The following is a 22,361-nucleotide window of genomic DNA, read 5'->3' on the forward strand; positions in this document are numbered from 1 at the left end:
CCTCTTGCAGCAATGCAGGTCTTTGGCATTTAGAAGCTGCTAGTTTAGGACCTGTCAGGAGTCCGTTTCTCAAACTAGAGACTGTAATTTACTTGTCTTTTTGTTGTGCATCTGGCCATCCACTTCCCACTCTATCCTGGTTAGAGATTCTGTTTTTCAAAACAGTAATGCGGAATAGCCTTCTCTCTAAAACAATAGACTTTAGGAGAAAATAGAATTTCAGGAGTTTCTTTTTGCCTATTTTTTAAAACCAAAATTTGACTTGCAAGTGTAAAGCAACTTGTAAGAACTCAATACCTCAGCAAATGGGGAAAAAAAACCCACTGTATTGTGATTTCTGCATGGTAGCGCAACCATTTTCAATTTTTCTAATAATAAGAACATTTTCTTGAGTACCAAATTAGCACTTTAGAATGCTTTTGTAAAGAATAGGGGACACAGTATATGTTTGCCATCATGGGTAAAGAAAAAATTAAATAAATATCACTTTTTGGATGATATTGTGCCAGATGGGCTGGTTTAAATATTTCTGTAACGGCTGATCTCCTGGGATTTTCACAGACAACAGTCTCTAGATTTTACTCCAAATGCTGCCAAAAACAAAAAACATCCAGTGAATGGCAGTTCTGTGGATGGAAATGCCTTGTTGATGAGACGGGTCAACAGAGAATGGCCAGACTGGTTTGAACTGACAAAGTCTACGGTAACTCAGATAACCGCTCCGTACAATTGTGGTGAGAAGAATAGCATCTCAGAATGCTATTCTGAGATGCGGGTTGGCGCTGTTTTTGCAGCACGAGGGGGACATACACAATATTAGGGTGCTGGTTTTAATGTTGTGGCTGATCGGTGTAATATTGGCAATTAATGATTTTGGCAGTAACTTGTAACGTAATTACTTGAGTAGTTTTTCGGCAAACTTCTTATTTATTCTTACTTGAGTCATAATATTTCTCAGTACTTCTACTTGTACTCAAGTGAATTATTTCTTCAGTAGCAGTACTTTTACTTAAGTTAAAAAGTAAAAAGAAAGTACTCTTTCCACCACTGCTTTGATTTCACAACAGATATACAGCACCGAGTCTATTAAACTTCTCCGCAAACAGAAATGACTCACTGTAATGGCACAAAGTATCTCATAAAAAGGCAATATAGCCCAATAACAACATGACAACAAAAGATACTTCATTACAGAGGAGTATTTTACCTAGAACATCTTTATTTTGGTAACTTCCACTGTGTCTTGCACACAGCTCTTCCTCTTCCTGTATCCTTTTTGCTATTACCTGTGTTAAAAAAAATACACATTATAGATCAAAATGAGCATAAACTGTCCAAACACATGCACTTTGTTGTGTCATTTCATGATATTGCAATGTTATTGAAAGAGTGTACAGAACTGACAGCGGAGATCTGCGTTTTTGCTTTGCTTTTTGTTTCACAGATAACTTTAACAAATATGAACAAGGCAAAAAATATTGATGGAAAATTATAGTTAAAAATGCTACATGAGCAAGTTAGAAAGACTGGCAGTTATTCAGTGATGACACATCTAGGTGACCTGAGGAGAAACCCTTACTCAACTCTGAGTGTGGGTTTTGTGACTAAAAATATATACCCACCCACACATTAAACATTCGCATAGACCGCCAGCACAGTATCAGACAGTGCAGACGTCAGTGGGGTATTTCCACGCTGACGTATCAAAGGCGTAAAGACGTGCATGTTCTTACAGCAAAAAGCCCACCATGCAGAATCTTCAAACAAATACATGCTCTGCTTGTAAAAAAAGCTGGCAAACTGAGGACCCAATTTCTCTCAAAACTGACCACAGTGACTAATGACTTTCCAATAATGATGTGAAACTGACCTCAACTACTGATTGTACTGTACTGTTACCTATTTTTACAACATGTACTGAGTTCTGTACCAACATTTTCCTATTCTTTTATCTAATCAAATGGTGTAAAATGTAGCAATATAAGGGCTACAAAAGGCAGAAATGCCTTAAATAATCACAATATGGAAGTGCAGACCAGTTTGTCTAAACTCAACATTTTGTTAAGTGTCACTGAAATTAACAACTTGGCATATAATATAAACATTTCAAAATAAAAGTAAAAACTATGATTTCGGTAAAAGCACCACTTGAACCCTTTGGACTAAGCCTACACTTAAATAATAATAATAATAAAAACAATTCTAAAGCATTGGTTACTGTTTAAAAGGATTTGTTACAGTATGTCTAACTACGGTCATGTAAATGTCACAGAACATAAAGGAGGCTGTGTGACTGAGAAACTTTGAGAATTTACACCACATCACCAGAAGATGGCAGCGTTCTGTCTAAATTACACATTGGAGCCCCATTTACAACAACATTAACATTTAATTTAAAACTTTGAATTACTATGTACTGTTATCTGTGCTTGGATGGTAATGCTGAAAAACTTTGCACTGAATTAACAAAACAAAAGACTGGGCATGAACAGGGCATTTCATTTGCACTTTGCAGCTAGGTTTGTCTAAGAAAAAGGCAGAGATCAGTACACAGAGAGCTGGCTGAGTTCCCCATCATCTAGCTAGAAAATGTTGATCTCAATGAGCAGAGAGTGTGGCTTTTCTTTACCTCACCAACAGGCTGTAAGAGTGGGTCTATATACATATCTATTGCCCTAGGCCCTGCTCTCCCTCAGTTCTAATTTGTCTGTTATGTTGACCTTTCTTCATTTCACAGCACTAACAGAATTACCCTCTCTTCATTTGCACTGAGTTGAGATTTTTGCCTCACACTGGGGTTCTGACCAAGGAGGTCTCTTAATATGTGGAGAAAGCTATCTGTTAGCATTCCCATGCATCTCAATGGCAGTTTTATATGTTGCTATGTGAGGTTGATAAAACCTAATTTTCTCACCTAATGTTCTAAATGTTAGATGCCAAAATGACTCTTAAATAATCTTATATTGACCTGCAAGCTAATAAGTCATAAAATACTGCAGCAAACTAATGAGTCATAAAATATCTTAAAAGTTTAGATAATATAATAACATAATAGCTTGTTCAGAATTTGTAAATCGATCGGATTTTTGAAATGCCTTACAGGTTTGCTGACTCAGTTTTATCTGGATACTAAAACTCTGAAAATCACCTGTTAATTATAATAGCCATACAATTACAATAACCCGAACCGCTTGCTGTGCCAATGCTCACTGACTCAGATTTACTGCTTTCTGAACCAAAACATTTTCAGTGTTGCCACCTCAGGCAACCAAGACTCTCTCTCTCCTAAGACACTCCCCAAATTACCTATGCTTTGATTTCCATAGTAACCCCCACAAGCCATCTGTCTTCAAACAACTCTGAACAAAGAACTCCTTTATGGAGCCAGAATGATCTCAAAAATAATATTTATACAAAATACAATTCATAAATGCACAGCACAATTCACATTCTCAAAATTCAAAATACAATTCAGAAATACACAAGTGAGAGCACAGATATTTCCCCGATTGCCCACACAAATACATCTCATTTTAATGAATTCAAAATGTTTTCACAAATATGTATTTATCAAGTTCTTGAATTAATTTGCATCAAAAATGTGTGAATGTTGTTACATTTATTCATGGATTGTTTAATCTGCATTTGCAAATCATCACATGTGTGGATCGCTTTGGATTTGTGTGTGGCTATTTTTGAGACCTTCCTGTCAGGTTGCGATTCACAAATAGCATTTTTTTTTTGGGAGAAGTCCTCTTTAGCCAGTCACATTGAGCTTTTAATCCACCAATCATAACACGCCATGCTGATCTGACTCGAGAAGCATAACGTTATGTTGTTTTGCGCAATGTGCCTGCATTAGTTTTGCCATCACATTGAATTTATATTATTTTAGCCAGAAAACCATAGGTACCACATTTAGAATTATAGTAATTGAAAGGAAAATGGTACAGTTTTAGCTTTACACCATTATGTCCTAATTATTCAGTGATCTGAGTGTATGTTAAGTCAACGACTACTTGATTTCTATATTTTTCTCAATGTGACTGGCTTTTTAAATTCAGAATCTGATTTTGAGAATGTGAATTGTGCTGTGCATTTATGAATTGTATTTTGTATAAATATTATTTTTGAGATCATTCTGGCTCCATACTCTTTAATCGAGATACTCTGCAACATTATTCAAGAAAATTAAAATCTGAAAAAGCAAATTATGTATCTTGGCGGTTTGGGGATTCTTGTCTCTACCTGTTAGAAAATTGCAGGAACATGGAGATTTTCTTCTTTTATTTCTTGCCTGTGTTATGGCTGCTTGTGACTCCCTCACTATGAGACATCATTCACTACCCCATGACTATCCCTGGGGGATTATTTAAGTTGGGCTGGAGTTAAATGCAGCTGGAGCTGATTAATTCACAGTATGAATACACTCATGTGCTCTTTGCCAGCACTTACACCGCAGTGGCAGAAGACTCACAGCTGAAAAGCTGAATTCATGAGCTCACTGGCATCCAAGAGTGACTCATTAACTATTGATCTATTAGATCCCTCAGACAAAACAGTTCAGAGGTGTAAATAAAAAACAGAAGAGAAACGTTTTCTGAGTGAGTCACACACCTCGTCCTCCACTTCCCTCCTGAGAGCCTCCTCCGCACAATGCTGGATCTCCTCCTGAATCATGCGTGCATACTCCGAGTCCCGCTCCTCCCTAAGAGTGGTGGGAAATAACTACATAAATACTGTTTATTTGTAAAACATCTTACATACATTAACTGCAACTCAAATGTGTGACTTAAAAAGGAATATTGAAACATATCAAAAAGGAACTTACTGGATTAAAATAAATTAAATAAATAAAAAAGTAAACATTAATATTCTGGGTTCAGTACAAGTTAAGCCCAATCAATAGCATTTGTGGCATGATGTTGATCACCACAAAAAAATTATGTTGACTCCTTTTCTTAAAGAAAAAAAAAAAAAAGAAAGCAATTATCAAGGTTCCAGTTAGGCACTGTGTGAAGATTATAATTTTACAAAAGCACTTACATTAACTCTTCTGTTAAAACTCATGTATTATTTGAGCTGTAAAGTTGTTAAATCATCACTTTTGCAGTCATTTTAGGGTTTTAGGTTTTGTTGACATTACATCTTCATGGCAATGAAGTTGTAAAATTGGCTATAACTTTACAGAGAAAAGGTTAGTAAGTGATTTTATCACACTAAAATCATGTTTACACACACACTGTTCATGTCTTGTGGCTATACATTTGAAACTGAGTATTTTAACATTAAAAAATTTCCATTGTAAGTGCCTCACTGCAACCTCAATTTTTGCTTTTTTTTTTTTTTTTTAAGAAAAGGAGGGATGAGTCAAAATTAATTTTTGTGGTAATCAACCTTATGCCACAAATGCTTTCGATTGAGCTTAAGTTGTATTGAACCCGGAACATTCCTTTAAAAGTAAAAAAAAAAAAAATTATTATTATTTTTTTTTTTCAAAAGATGACAAAAAAACGTAAACATTTGCACTTACATAAATACATACAAACCAAATGCTAATGGAAAAAAATATATATCTTTTAACACTTTTTTAAAATGTGGATTCTTGTGGCTTGACTAATTACTCAAAACATTAAGGGAGAGATAGGATATAAAAACAATGGATAAGTAACAATAAATAGAAAAATACAAATTAAGAAAAAGTGTTAAATTAATAAAGAAAAGTGAAACTTAGTGAGAATAAATAATAATAAAAATAATAATAATTAACAATAAAAGACATATGTATATTTTCTCATCCATACATACAGGATGTATTAATTAAATGCTAATTTAAAGCATTGTTTAGGTTAATTTTTTCCCCTTTAGATGCTTTAAAAATGTATATGTTTCAATCCAGTCTAATTTTAATGGTAGAAGTTTCCAAATCTTTAGGGTACAATGGGTAAAAGCAGGCCACCTGACCTCATATAGTTTTACATAACCATATTAAATAAATAAATAAAATAAAAATCAATAAAAAAAAAATAAAAAAAAACTTTGAAATGACTTAAAATGTCTTAGTCTAAAAAATAAAATCTTTTAATTATTTGGTCTAAAAAAAAAAAACATGTCTGTTTCTTTCAATGTATGAAGGAAGATTAAATTACAGTCCCTTTAAACACAATAATGGATACTTTTGGCCAAGTTATCAATCAGTGAATTGTTAATACATTATACCTTGGCCTAAACAGTGACATATCTGATACTGGTGTGATTACACTCGACTTCATTCAGACACAGCGTGTGTGTGATCTTACAGCTGTCGAGTGGTCTGGCGCTGAAGTATCTGAGCTCTTTGCTGCTCCTCATCCTGCAGTCTCTTGGCTACACGTATGTCCTTCTGTACCAGTTGATTTCTCTGGACATTAGAGGTGTAGTACTGCTCAACTGTAAAGTCAGCACAAAAGATTACACAAGAGCTCATGTAAGACATGTTAGAATAATTTAACCCTTGAAATTGATTTCTAAATGTCTTAATGTCATAATAATTGTAAATTTTTGGAAATGTATATTTACATGGGTATACAGAGTATTCAAGACTCTGGCAGATTGTATTGACTGTATATTGTTTATGTTTTCTTATTAAACAGATGGTGAGCCGGTACTTGTAAGATGCATATGATTGTACACTTTCTCTACATAAACCTTGTAAGACTGGGAAATTAAAATCTCAAGTAGTAAAATGTCGATGACAACAAAATACTCACATCCAGATTGTACAGTCATCACCATTAATCTCAACTAAAAAGACATGTATTCTGTGACATTTAAGTATATAACATGTAAAACTTGTTACCAAACAAACAGAGGCTTTATAAAAAGCTGAAACATACAGTATCAAAACATATATACAAGGGTGTTTTAATAAATCAGGTAACAACCATGAATCATTTCTGTGACATGATGTTGGATCCACACAACTATAAGAGTTGATGATACATACTTTATATGCAGAAATCACACTGTGAAATGCACACCTCAACATTTCACCTTGTTTTCACAAGTCCTGCCATCTTGAAACTGGTGTTGGACATTACGACCGATTGGTGGCCTTGCAAGGAAGCAGTACTCTCCCCAATCTGACCAAGCAGGGCACTTCAATAGGAACAGATCTTGTTACCTTATTTATTGAAACACCCTTGTATTTCTAGGTTTGCAAAAACCAGTCATTTTAAAGTTTAGAAAAAATTAATGAATATGCCAAGTAGGAGCGCTCATTAACATGGTGTGGCGAATTAAAAGAGAGAATTATAAATCTTACTCTCTTGCTCCTGTAGGTTATGTGCTAGAGCTTCATCCTCCAGTACAGCAAAACACTGGCACACTGCAGAGGGAAAAATCAACACTCAATAAAACTGCAGAAAACTAGAATTCTTTTTTGAGAGATGAAAAGCATCCTTGTGTTCACTTTTATTACCTTTTTAATTTAGGCCTTTTCTTAATGTAAAGTATCTGTAAAGTTTTAACCAGCTGATTTTAAAATTCAAGGCTTTAATTGAAGACAGGCTCTCTGTCAATGGAAATACTGACAGACATTTGGACTGCCCTTTATGGTAACTTAATAAAATAAAATAAAATAAATCAAGGCTTTATTTAAAGGATGTTTTTAGATGTGTACTGTACACTTCTGAAACCTCATATTTCAAAAGACATTTAAAATGCATTTTATCCCTTAAAAAATTCCCAAAGTTTAACAACTAGGAGCTCCAATTTTAAAAAGCCATAATAACAGTTTACATGGCAAAAACTGACCCTGGAATGTTAAAAACAAAATTACACTGCGGTTTTGGCCGAAGAAGTGGCAAATTTCATTCCTGTGTTAAAATAATACATAAACAAGGCAGGCAATACACTGCTTTAAGAAGACTATTATCAAAATCACAATGAACTTAAGAGCTCAGAGTTTTAAAAGATTGATGAACTAAACAAATGAAATGTCTTCAGCCAAAACTCAAACCTTGAGGTGCTAAAAATAATTTAGATAATTTGCTTGATTAATAACTGTTTGGATAAACTTGATTAATGGTAGTTTGTTTGAAAATGTAATTTATTTTTAAGGATTAATTCTGGCTGAGATTGAAAATTATTTTTTATACTTCTTATATTTGAATAATTGATCATTTCTGACCTCTCAGGAAGCCCATTGTGAGTTGTACAACTTCAAAAATGTTTAATAATGTTTAGTGGAACGTTATGCATTCCACACAAACATTAAAACACTGTAATTTCAGAAACCTAGGGTCAAGGAAAGATACTTGAAATGGCATTAATGTCACACTTTGTGCTGAATGTTGAAGAGAGTAGAGTGATGCTGTGCCATTGGTGTTTCCAAACATGCTCACACATCAGCAAAAAAAATAAAAATAAAATAAAACACTGCACCGCCCCTCAGAATATCCGCAAACCTTGCACAACACATTCAAAAGTTATTTCCATCAATCTGATTTAGTCAACTGCTACTTCGAACTCAGCGATTTAGAGGGCATCTGAGCAGAAGAGTATTTCCGAGGGGAATACTCTGTAATTGTGGTCAAGACAGAGAACATTACAGACCCAGAGAGCAGTCAAAGTAAGCACTTTACTAAATCAAGAGCCACCCTGTGAAACCACTGGATTCACACTCAACATTGAAACTTCAAACATGAAAGCGACTCCACGTAAGTCTTAGTCTTTTGTCACAAGTCTTAAATACCTTTTGGAAACATTTTTCTATAAGCTGCAGTGGTCATTAAAAATGTATGACTGCATATTTTTATAGGGAAAAAAAAAAAGTGCAAAACAATATTCAGAGTAAATATTTATCCATGAAGACTTAGACTATCTCACAAGTCTATCTTTTTGAGTGCAAGTCAGTCTTAAATCCATTGCCTGCAAGTATAAGTTGAGTTTCGAGCTAATTTCTTTCATGGCTTAACTGCAACTCAAGTTTCCTTCACTGGCCTAAGCAATTATTCCAAATTATATTAGCATGCCTTTAACATCCTAATGGCCTCTGACCTCTGCAGCTGGCAGAAATTGATGTATAGCTCTCCATAGCTATGAGGCCCTGCTATTTTGGAGATTTTTGTAACACTGCTTTAATACTGTAAATAGTTGCAGTAAAAAAAGGTTTAAACTGCTTGATGTCATGAACTAGATGTGTACCTCCGTCATCGTGTTGTTCTGCGCTTTTGAATGTGCAGCGAGGATTACCCTTGTGCAATAAGATGTTACACTTATTTAGCCAATATTTTTGCTGAATATCTGTTACCATGTTGAAGTGCTGAGCTTAGTGTCTGTATATCTTTCTGAAACGTATCTGATCGGGTTCACGTGAACATAACGGAGACTAATGATACATTATTATCCTTAACACAGACTAGTCGTTCAAACAACCAACCGACTAATCGATTATGAAAATTGGTAGTGTTTGCACATCCCCAAAAAACATCATATGTACTTTATATATTTAAATGTCTGGGAAAATATGTGTGGAAAAAGGTTTAACAGCATAGAGGAAAGGGTCTGAGGAGGCAGGGAAAGAGGGACGCAAAGGGGTTAAAGGGCAGAGGGGAATGAGGCTGCTTTTCTCAAAAGAACTAGTGTTAATAGACAACATTCCCAAAGCATGTCAGCCTATATCGAGACAACTACCAGAGCAAAAACGTATCCACGAGAACTGATAAGAGTGCAAACTAAGATAAATAGACTGAAAGGGAGTGTATGTGAGAGAAAGAGGGACATATAAAATTAACCTAAACAATGCTTTAAGGCAGGACTTCTTAAACTTTCTCAGACCATGTTAAACTTGCTGTAGGGTTGCTCCAATACCAACATTTTAGCTTCGGTACGATACCAGCCTGGTACCTCGGTATTGATACTAAATTGATACTATAATCAACAAGTAAAAAGCCTCAGATTTTTTATGAAATTACACAGAAAATGACTTGATTAAAAGAGCTGCATAAAGTCTTACAGATTCAAATTATGCCTTTTCCGTTTTAATTTTTCTCGATTCTATGTTAAATTTTTTAATGAAATGTTATGATAAAATTGTGTTTAATCAAATTGATACATACAGTTTTAATCATAAAAATATCATTATTATTTTTACAAAAAATTGCAATTTTATTTTTGGTAAAATAAAATGATGCACAACAGAGCTTCACAGTATTAATGAAAACATTAATGAAAAAAAAAATCTGATTTCCTGTGGCACAAGGCTGCTTGCGTTTGTGATATTGCTTACAGATAATAATAATAATAAAAATAATAATAATAATAATTCAACCATGTAATATTACATAATAGTTATGAGTATTACTGCTACGTTTTGAATATAAAATGTTTATACAGTAGTTATATTTTTCTGTCTTCAATTTCACGCATCCATTTGAATAGAGCTTTCGCGTTAATGGGACTTTTATTTTGACAGACATTTGAGTTCCTGTTTTTAGGGGTTAGTTATATCAAGGGAAAAAAAGTGCACAAGGCTTCCTTGTATCAAAACAATATTCAGAGTAAATATTTATCCATGAACACTTAAAGACTATCTCACAAGTCTATCTTTTTGAGTGCAAGACAAGTCTTAAATCCATTGCCTGCAAGTGTAAGTCGAGTTTTGAGCCAATTTCTTTCACAACTTAACTGTAACTCAAGTTTCCTTCACTGGCCTAAGCAATTATTCCAAATTATAGTAGCATGCCTATAACATCCTAATGGAGACATACTGACCTGTTGTCCCATCTGGTGGGGTGAACCTACTGACCGCTAAAAATGTAATCACGGCTTCAGAGAAATAATCCTACTGCAGCTGTTTTCTGGACAATTGGATTTCTACCTTTTTGTGGTGCGGGACCCTTTTCATATTTCCTCCCAACCATCCCCAAGTGCTCCTATTACCTAATGTATTTAAAGTGAACAAGTATGATGTCAGTTAATTCTTTAGCATCTAACTGTACAACAGTACATGCAGCCCACTAAAGCTCAGTAGCATCTTCAGCCACATAGTCTATTCTGCTGCATTTTCTTTTTGGTTAAATTTAAACCAAACCAGCCAACCAACTTAAACTTTTTTAAATGTCATTTGTCAAAATATAATACAGGATTTCCACTTTCTGACAAATACATTTCCATGATATTTCCATGCCTTTTCCAGGATTTTTCTAGTTAAAAGAAAGAAATATTTTGGTGCAAAAAGTTACAAGAAAAATGTATATTCACTACAGAAATTACTATGACTTCTGAAGATTTTACTAATTTCCATTAATTTTCCAGGCCTTACAAAATCCCCTTATTTTTACAGGTGTGGATGGAGGACCACCGGATCAAGACCCTGTTATGGCAAGCTCAATCTCCAGAACTGAACCCCATTGGAAACATCTGGAATGTGATCAAGAGGAAGATGGATGGTCACAAGCCATCAAACAAAGCCGAGTTGCTTGAATTTTTTGCCAGGAGTGGCATAAAGTCACCCAACAGCAATGTGAAAGACTGGTAGAGAGCATGCCAAGATGCATGAAAGCTGTGATTGAAAAGTTATTCCACCAAATATTGATTTCTGAATTCTTTCGAAGTTAAAACTTTAGATTGTGTTGTTTAAAAATGAATATGAACTTGTTTTCTTTGATTTTGACCAGTTGTCATTTTCTGCAAATAAATGCTCTAAATGACAATATTTGTATTTGGAATTTGGGAGAAATGTTGTCAGTACTTTATAGAATAAAACAAAAATGTTAATTTTACTCAAATACATACCTATAAAAAGTAGATCCAGAGAAACTGATAATGTTGCAGTGGTCTCTTAATTTTTCCAGAGCTGTATATACAGTATATACTGTACAGCATATGTATCCTCATTTAGGTAATTAGGTAAACGTGTGAGTGTTTTTTTTAAAGGCAGTGCAAAGGGTGTGGCATTGTGAAAGCACCACGGTCCACCTGCCTGTGTTGAGTTGACTGTATCCTGCAACACTATTTATGTGTGTTAAACAGCCACGGGGAGCCTCCAGCAAGTTAATCAAACACATACAAGCCGCCTACATTAAAGTGAATTATTAAAAACATCTGGTCTGATCCTCTAAGTCTCAACACAATTTTGGTCAAAGCAAGGACATCATAATGAACAATGGACAGGATTTAGTCTGTTGAGAAGGTAGTATTTCTTTCAGGAGCACACAATGGTCTTCTAGAGACATATCTGTCCTTCAAAAAACAAAAAACTGATAAGGCTGTTCTGCCTTCCAACACCAGCATCCATCTAACAATGTTGGTTACGAAGTCGTCTCTTAACAACAAAAAGATGATCTTGTCCTCGTGTCTATGCCTTCAAAATACAGTCAATGGAGATCTGACAATAAAAATAAACACTCACAGAATAAGCCTTTCACACGCTGGTTAGTTTATCCATTTCAATCCGGTAGAGGAGAGAGAATCTGTACTCCGGCTAAACTTCACGTGAAAATTCACCTTCTCATTTAGGCAACTCTCCCCGACCTCTTGAGAACATGCTAACCTGCACAGCATGATCTCCTCTCATTTCAGGAGGAGGGATTTGAGCTAATCTGGCAGCACAGCCTGCAAACCCGGTTCTGGCACTGAGGTGTTTTAGTTGGCCTGGCCTCAGCACCCAGGTTAGGTGTCTGATTGGGGCTCTGAGAGGATTGGCAGGGGAGAGGGTGTGGATCTGAAGTCGCCAAACAAGTTTTACAGAAGCCGAGCCTAAAAAGCATGCTCATATTACAAAAACAGGGACAAAAGTATGGCGGAACGCATACATGAGCACTTTGAAAACAACATCTCAGACTTAGACCTGTACATTCTTACATCGAAGATAAGATAGATCTTTCATCATTACAGCATGTAAAACAGAGTTCTGACAGACGCTGGACAGAAACATTCACCATTTGACTGACAGACTATAGAGCCGAGACAGGAAGTCGGAGATGCACCTTGTAATTTCATAAACACTTCTTTTTTTTTTTCTTCTGATTAACACTTTTTATTGATTCACAAACTTGACAAAGCAAAACATATATTCACAGAATCAACATTTAACCCCCACTATTACCTCTCCCCCTCCCAATCCCCAACCCCACCCTGTCCCTCAACAAACTTCCCTGTGGTCACACATGAGAATACACACACACAAAAAAAAAAGAAAAAAAGATATATATATATATATATATATATATATATATATATATATATATATATAAAAACACACACATTTAAAACTATACTTCTCTTTCCAATGCCCCTCCCCAAGAACCCTCCAAGAAGGCCAAATATCTGCCCCATTTCCTATCAAATAAATCTAAGTTTCCCAGCCTTCTACATGACATTTCCTCAAATGCCACCACCCTCCCCATCTCCGAGCACCACTCATGAAATAAGGGCGCTCCAGGCGACTTCCATCCCCTTAGAACAATCTGTCTGCCGATCGTATTGGCTAGGGCAAAATAAAATTTGAGTGCCCAATACGTCAAACATAAAAATCTGAACCTTCAACCAAAATTCTTGGATCTTAACACACCACCAAAAAACATGGGTTGTGTCCACGTCTTCTGATTGGCATCGCCAGCAGATGGGTGTCTTTTAGACCAAGCCTATACAATCTAGAGGGGGTCCAATAGAATCTATGTAAAATCTTAAATTGCATAACACGCACCCTTGCATCTCTAGATGTAGACTTGAAATTTTTTTAGAATCCTAGCCCACACTCCCTCCTCCAATACCAAGTTTAAATCTTTCTCCCATAATCTCTTGAGAGAAGCTGAAGCTCCATCCCCCAGACACTGAATTAACAGGGAGTAATACACTGATGCCTCATGACCTTTTCCAAAAGCAGTAATCACCACTCCCAGAGTATCTGCTGCTTTAAGGGGGGTGTATGCTATTTCCAAAAATAGTACAGAGAAGGTGATGCAGCTGTAAATACCTAAAGAATTGAGATCAGGGAATCCCAAAATGTTGAACCATATTTTCAAAGGATCTCAACACTCCACTCTCATATAGGTCACCGAGCGTATTAACCTCCCTCTCAATCCACTCTGTCCAACAGAAAGGGGACTTATTAATACATAATTTTGGGTTCAGCCATATGCTCGAGGCTACATTTAAATAAATGTCAGAATTAAACACTCTGGACACTTTTGTCCATACAGAGTGCAAATGTGAGATAACGGGGTGTAACTTCTCTGATTAGTTTGATAGGCTTTGCAATGGCAAAATAGGGGCAAGAACATCCTGTTCAATACAAAACCAGGGAGGGGCTCTCTCAGGTGGAAGCATCCAATGAGCCAAATGTCTGAGACTGAATGCATAATAATAAAAAAAAATCTTGGGTAGGCCTAGCCCACCTTTGTCAATCGGCCTATGTAACTTACTGAAGTGTAACCTGGGATGTTTACCATTCCAAATGAAGGACTTTGCTATGCTATCAAATCGCTTGAAATAAGAGAAGGGGACATCTACAGGGAGAGATTGTAGCAGGTAGCTGCAATAAAGCCCACCTGCCCACATTGCTTGAAAACCTTTTTATTAAAGGGTCAAAATTAACTAAATAAATCACACAAATTTGCTGGGAATTAAATACCCAAATACTTAATGCCCTGTTTGGGCCACTGGAAGGCGCCCGGATGAAAAGCCATTACCAGGCAGTACGCTGTCAGAGCCAAAGCTTCGGATTTAGACCAATTAATTCTGTATCCTGAGAAATTTGAAAATAAATTAATAAGGGGCCTAGGTAGCTCAGTGAATAAAGACGCTGACTACCACCCCTGGAGTCGAGAGTTCGAATCCAGGGCGTGCTGAGTGACTCCAGCCAGGTCTCTTAAGCAACCAAATTGGCACGGTTGCTAGGGAGAGTAGCCACATGGGGTAAATTCAGACTCAGACATGGAGGCAACTGAGATTCGTCCTCTGCCACCCAGACTGAGGCGAGTCACTACGCCACCATAAGGATTTACAGCGCATTGGGGATTGGGCATTCCAAATTGGGGAGAAAAGGGATTAATAATTCTGTGGAGGCAAGGAATAGATCTAGTGGGGTCGGAGATGAATAATAAAATACCATCTGCGTAAAGCAAAAGCTTATGCACCACAACTCCCGCCATCACCTCTGGAAAATCACCCTCCTTTCTTATCGCAGGCCGGCGAAATATCTTCAATGAGAACGATGCACAATTGCACAATGAGTGCAACCCTGCTCCTGCCACCACCCCTGGAAAATCATCCTCCTTTCTTATCATGGCCACTAATGGTTCCAGGGCAAGACAGAACAATAATGTGGAAAGAGGGCAACCCTGCTGGGTGCCCCTATCCACAGTAAAATAATATGAAATTAATCCATTTGTTTGTACCGCTGCTACCAGCTGTCTATAAAGTAACTTAATCCATCCAATAAAAGTATTCCCGAACCTGTACATTTCCAAAATCTTAAAAAGATAATCCCATTCTACCATATCAAACGCCTTTTCGGCGTCAAGTGAGATGGCAGCGACCGGAATCTGATCATTCGCCACTGACCACATGATATTGATGAAACGCCTAATGTTATCAGAAGAGCTATGGCCCCGAATAAACCCCACCTGATCTATATGTATAAGAGATGTCATAACTTAATCGGTTAGCCAAAATTTGACAATATTTTAATGTCTAGCTGGATCAGGGAAACTGGACAGTAACTTTTACACTCGCTTGGATCTTTGTCCTTTTTAAGAATCAGACTGATCCGGGCTTGTGTCATGGTTGGCGGAAGTTTTCCGTTCTTTAATGATTCCGTATAAACTTCTAACAGAAGTGGGGCCAGTTCTGTAGAATAAGATCTAAAAAAATTCAGTGGCAAATCCGTCTGGTCCCAGAGCCTTGCCTGTAAGCAAGGCCTTAATTACCCCGTCAAGCTCTTCCAAGTATATCTCAGAATTAGTGCCGACCGATATAATCAGCCAATATTAGCCTCACCCCGATATATCGGTATCGGCGTATATTTTACCGACATGCGTCGATATGAAAACTTTTTTCAGAACATATAATGCAGAAAACAATGCTTTAGAATTGGTGTCATGGCGTAGTTTGTCCAGCAGAGCGCGCTCCGACTCCATTGTTTACAGGGCTGCCTCTGAACTGACGGTGGTTCTGCAGACAGGGCGGAGTTAAACGGTGTGGATTTGAGCGATCTCTTCTCCTTAAATTGCTAACTAGTTTGTTAATAAAAAAATGACCTCATCATTTTATATAACTAATACAATGTTAACCCTGTCCCTGACAAAAATGTCACTCATGTTTATCACATCTGTTTGCTGTTAGCCAGCTATAGTTTGTCAGTGCAGTCAGTAATGCAGCAGATTGAAAGGTAAACATCAGAGCATCTTTTTGCAGCTCAGCAGACAACGGTGCGGTGGTGGATTGTGTGTGGCGAGTGTTGATTTCATGCTTTGCTGTTACCAAACTGGTGAAACGCAATGCTGGAAAGTAAATAAAGTCTATCTTTTACTCTCCGTGGCAACGAGCTTACAGCTAACTAGCTAACCACGTAGCTACTTTCATTGTTGTCAGCGTGTAAACATGTATTTACCAAACTGTTTTGTTCAGGATTCACAGTTTGGTACCCCTTCAACCGAACAATTCCAGTCATTGCATTTACAAAATGTAATATTTAAAAGTCTGGTTTTCCAGACATTAAAATAGGATACGTAATAAAAGTAGATTTAATAAACAGTATATTTGCCCTGTGTAAATAATAATATATAGGAACTGTATCTAAAATAAATGATGGGTGATAAATACTAATTCAACAGGCTGGAAAAATAGACATTTATTCATTTTAATATCCAATATATATATTTTTAATGTGTTGAAACTTGACACCGGGTGACGCACCCTAAAAAAGGCACTGTTAGATCGGTTTCATGCTGAAGAGCTGCTAAAAAGGTTTTTTTTTTTCCTCTCTCGTAAATGTACACGAGTGTAAATGCCAACATCATCATATATGTTGAAAGGACTGAAGCCTGTCAACCAAAACATGAGCTCATTGATGTCATTAAATGAGTCTGATTTATTATTCCATCAGTTACTCCTGGTCGGAAGCTGCCGTATATATTTAGTTTATACGTAGGGTTACGTCCTATATAAATGTAATGGTGCAACGCTCAAATATTTAGTAGAGCGTAAATTGTGACTTAGTGCCCATTTATGCCACAACTAGGCTAAGTTGTAACATACGTATAGCTGGTACAACTGGCCCCTGATGTTTATTTAGCTATTTATTGTATTTTTATTTATTCTTTATTTCAACGGTCAGCATTTGACTGACACTAAACAGTACTGATGTTAAGCTATTCATTTTATTTTTATTCTTTATTTAAATGGTCAGCAATTGACTGACACGAAACAGTACTGATGTTTATTTAGCTATTTATTGTATTTTTATTTATTCTTTATTTTCTCAGTGTTCATTTCTAGAATTTGTTGACAATGTATAATAATAATGTCAAATGTTCTTTCATAAAAATATTTGTTTAAGAAAGCAGCCTTCCGAGTACCTTTGCAAAATCAGTGAAAAATACACATAGAAAAGGTCTGTTTTCATTCCAGCTCAAAAATTAGCTATATCGGTCACCAAATCGGTAATCGGTGAATTTTCCCTTTCTAAAATCAGTATCGGTCTCAAATCCCATACCGGTCGGGCTGTACTCAGAATCAAGAGATTTGTTTTGCTCAGACGTCAGTTTAGGAAGTTCTAATGGTTCCACAAAGTTTCTAATGTCTTCATCAGTAGAAGAAGAGGTGGAACTATAGAGATTAAGATAGAATTAATTAAAAGCATTATTAATATCAATGGCTGAGGTAAATATTTCACCACCAGCATGGTGGGAATGGTAGAAAAATACTCTCTCTGCTTTATATATCTAGCCAGAAGCTTCCCTGCTTTGTCCCCCGACTCAAAGTATGACCGTCTTGCCCTGAATAGCTAAAACTCCACCTTCTGCGACAAAATAGTATTATATCTGTATTTCAATCGGGCCAATTCTCTGAGGCCATCAGAAGACATTCGGTGCTTCAGCTCTGCCTCAGTACTTTTAATATTCCCTTCCAATTTCACGCGTTCTTGTGCTTTGGATTTTTTGGTGAATGAGGCATACTGTATGATCCGACCCCTAAGAACCACCTTAACTGCCTCCCAAGCCACGCCCACAGAGGATACTGAGGACCAGTTGGTCTCCATAAAGACATTGATTTCAGCCTTTAACATTTGTTGGAATTCAGGATTTTGCAAAAGGGATACATTAAAACGCCAACTATATGATTTATTTTTCTCCGTATGTGGCAACACCTCGAAACACACCAGGGCCTGATCTGAGATTAAATGTTTCCAATTGAGCAATCAACAACAGATGAAATGAGGGACTTTACTCTGTTCGAGACATTTGAATTGTACGAAGTTTACTTAGTGTAATGACTCCCCTGCTATTACTTGAGCCAGCACTATATAAAAAATAATGCCCACCCTATATCATTCCAAATTTTTCCACTTCCTGCGGAGAAAGGTACGTTTCTTGAAGAAACGCTATCATATTTCTTACGCTTAAGAAGAGAAATAACCTTCCTTCTTTTTATGGGGTGCCCCAACCCATTCACATTCCACATGGAGAGAGACAATCCACTCATATTAACATTTGACATTTAGACATATAAGAAAAAATAGATTGTGTGTCAAAAACAAGATTATAAAGACCGCATTCCAACATTGATGCGACCATTAAAACCTGAACATCCCCCGGAACAAAACAAACAGAAAAAAGAAAAACATGTGCATTAACCCCGTGCACGACATCGCCAACTAGCGTCCATCCCTCCAAACTCAAACAGTCCATGTACGCCTACGAGAACCCCCGCTACAACTTTGCCATCGGATTGCTCAAGTCCAGTGTTTCTATAAAAAAAATTGAGACAGACACAGCAAAAAATAATCTATATGACAAACTCCAGCCAACAGGTGGAACAAACACAAAGAGTGTGTAGATTCATCCACAAAACTTTCCCGAAGGTGTGCCACTCTGCAAAATAAACTCCAGCCGCTAGGCGGAACCAGCACCAAAAAAAACAAACAGTCAAGTGAATGATGAGCCGGTCCACTCAGCAGCAACATATCACAAAATAACTTACTCCATTGACTTTACGAAGGACATCGCTTGTTGTGGGCATGTGAATGTTTTACGGCCCTCCTTAGCATCTATTCTCAATTTGGACGGGAATATCAGTGCAAAAATGATCTTCCGTTGATGTAAAAGATTCTTGCATTCCTTGAATCGGTCACATTTCTCTCGTTGAATTTGCAAATTCTGGGAACAAGAAAATGCTGTGGTTTTTCCAAGAAAGCCTTCCTTTACTCCTCGCCTCATGTAACACAATCTTTATCGGATGAAATTTGGCCAGAATTGATTCGCAGATCTCCACGCCAGAAACCTGTGAGCTCGCTCAATTTCCATCTTATGGCCTGCTATGTCGAGCAGATTCGGAAAGAGACCATCCAGGAATTTCACCATATCCCGACCCTCTTCGGCCTAAGAAATTCCAACAATACGGACGTTATTCTGCCGGCTACGGTTCTCCATGTCCTCCAACTTCTCCCAGACATGCTCCATATCCACCTTGGTTGTTAGCGGATTAGCAGATAATTCCTTCTCTGTTGACTCCAGATAATCTATCCATTTCTCGACATCCCCCACTCTTGTAACCATATCAGAGAACTTCGCCTCCATGGCAGTGATCGATCGACGTATCACAGCAAGATCCTCCAAGTCAGCAACGACCTTCGTCAGCATTGCCGACATGCCCAGCAACTCTCGCTGAATTTCCCGCATCTCTCCGACCAAACAGACTCCCTGGCTCGTGGCCCTCTCGGGGGTATCAGCTTGAGCACGTAAGTGTCTTTTAATGTCTCCAGAGCCCGAGGATTTTGAATTCTTTGACATACTGTCCTCCTAGAACAGTTATGAAACAGAGTGAAATGAATCTCACCGGTTTATATCATTAAAAGTGTTAAAACTTTTAAAAAGCAAAGTGCGCAGAGCTTGCCGTTCACACGTCTGATCCTCGCATGGTGTCACGTGACTCCACCTCATAAATATTTTTGTGTTCCACTAACATGCCTTGTTCCTATTCTCTTACATTTGAACATTCTCAAAAAGGGAAGCTGTCACAAGGGCTATATCTCAGTAAGTACAAGGTTTAGAGTCAAAAGTCCAATTACATTAACATGCATTTTCTCTCGTAGTGGTTTTGTATGTTGGTTTCAAAAAGTTAGTTTTGAGTGGTGGTTATAATGGGAGATGCAATTCTGAAATTAACAGAGAGGCAACTACTTGGAGAGCATTTTGCGTTATTATAGCTTGCTGTGCCTAAATGTAAATAATAGTCAGCACAGTAAAACTTTTTGCAAAAAGTTTGTCTCTTCAATGCTTTAAGTCCATTTATGCACAGCTGCTATTTCAGCCATCAAAGTGCCACATCAGCAATACATTACAAGACGATCACTGTCGGATGTGCAATCCTCTGCTGTAAATAATGTTCTCGTATTTTGGAGATTAAAGTGTTTTGCTGATTCTGTCTGACATTACTTAATACTGTAAATAGTTGCAGTAAAATAAGGTTTAAACTGCTTGATGTAATGAACTAGATGTGTACCTACGTCATCGTGTTGTTCTGCGCTTTTGAATGCGCAGCGAGGATTACCCTTGTGCAATAAGATGTTACAGTTATTTAGCCAATATTTTTGTTGAACATTCGTTAGTTACTGAGCTAAGTGTCCATATATCTTTCTGAAACATATCTGATCGGGGTCACGTGAACATAACGGAGGCCAATTATACATTATTATCCTTAACACAGACTAGTCGACTAGTCATTCAAACAACCGACCAACCAATTATGAAAACTGGTAGTGTTTGAACATCCCCAAAAAACATCATATGTACTTTATATTTTTACATGTATGGGAAAATGTGTGGAAAAATGTTTCACAGCATAGAGGAAAGGGTCTAAGGACGCAAGGAAAGAGGGATGCAAAGGGGTTAAAGGGCAGAGGGGAATGAGGCTGCTTTTCTCAAAAGGAACTAGTGTAAATAGACAACATTCCCAAAGCATGCCAGTTTATATCGAGACAACTACCAGAGCAAAAACACATCCATGGGAACTGATAAGAGTGAAGAAAAAGACAGAAAACTAAGATAAATAGACTGAAAGGAAGTGTATGTGAGATATTACATAATAGTTATGATTATTACTGCTACTTTGTGAATATTACATTTTTATACAGTAGTTATATTTTCTGTCTTCAGTTTCACGCATCCATTTGAATAGAGCTTTCATGTTAGCCGGACTTTTATTTTGGAAGACCTTTGAGTTCTTCCTGTTTTTACAGGTTAGTTATATCAAGCTTCCAATTAATGCTGGGATACACCCATCGCGACTCTCTAGCTGAAATCTCCGAACTGCACCCGAGGAGTTCATTTAAGTGTTACCAGCCATTTATACTCTAAACACACTGCATGAAAATTAAGCACCAGCAGTGTGTGCTGATTTCGTGTGAGTGTGTGCACATGCATGCACCTGTGTGTGTGTGTGTGGGAATCATATGACAGAGCAGAGCGACACCTCTTGTACATTGTGTAGTGTGCAGCGCATGTGGCTGTATAATATTAAATTTTTTATTGTTTTTTATTTTATTTTCAAATTGTCATTGATTTCATCTCAAATTTGTCACATCTCATATCATTTTGCTAATGACAGCAATCCTGCAATATGGTACTGAAATTAGCAACAAAATTATATCGTACCATTTTTCCAAATGGTTACCGTATGAATTTTGGTATTGCGGTACTTTGTTAGTACCGGTAAACTGCGCAACCCTAACTTGCTGTACATTTTGGTTAATTTAATTTCTGTTATCCCTTGCAAAGAGAGAGATTCTTATTGAAATATTTTTTATTCTTTTTAAACTATCACAAATTAGCTGCATTATCAGTACACACCGAATACAATGTGTTTGTTAGTAAGTAGCTCACCTCAATGTTCAAATTACATAAATTCATAACTAGCTTGCTGAGTTTTTCACTATGGAAGCACTGCTTTCTGAAGTTTTCTTGTGCCAACTGCATAGACGAGTTTAAGTTTTAAACTAACTAAAGAAATAATTGTACATTTAATTAAAATAACATCCAAACATTTGTGTGTACCTGACCAAAACTGGGTCGGACTTGGAACTCGTACTTGATACTAACAGAATTGATCCTAGAGGTAGACAGATATATAGGTTTTACAGATTAATCTGTACCGAT

At 36.9% G+C, this 22,361-nt stretch overlaps 1 protein-coding gene across 6 annotated transcripts in view; it reads right to left on the reverse strand.

The window, feature by feature from the left end:
* The window catches only part of LOC127419507 (coiled-coil domain-containing protein 50-like), a 45,477-nt gene that overhangs the window by 16,112 nt on the left and 7,004 nt on the right, over positions 1-22,361 (reverse strand). For 5 of the 6 annotated variants that reach the window (XM_051660956.1, XM_051660958.1, XM_051660957.1 and 2 more), the window contains 4 exons: positions 7,304-7,366; positions 6,300-6,429; positions 4,618-4,708; positions 1,208-1,286 (listed from right to left, as the gene is read on the reverse strand). In XM_051660956.1, coding sequence (XP_051516916.1) covers positions 1,208-1,286; positions 4,618-4,680 — 142 coding nt within the window. In that variant the 5' untranslated portion in view covers positions 4,681-4,708; positions 6,300-6,429; positions 7,304-7,366. Of the gene's footprint in view, positions 1-1,207; positions 1,287-4,617; positions 4,709-6,299; positions 6,430-7,303; positions 7,367-12,394; positions 12,558-22,361 lie in introns of those variants that run through there. The other variant, XM_051660955.1, reaches the window with a different exon arrangement.

The sequence above is a fragment of the Myxocyprinus asiaticus genome, chromosome 28 (genome assembly GCF_019703515.2).
Source record: "Myxocyprinus asiaticus isolate MX2 ecotype Aquarium Trade chromosome 28, UBuf_Myxa_2, whole genome shotgun sequence".
NCBI classification, from domain to species: Eukaryota; Metazoa; Chordata; class Actinopteri; order Cypriniformes; family Catostomidae; genus Myxocyprinus; species Myxocyprinus asiaticus.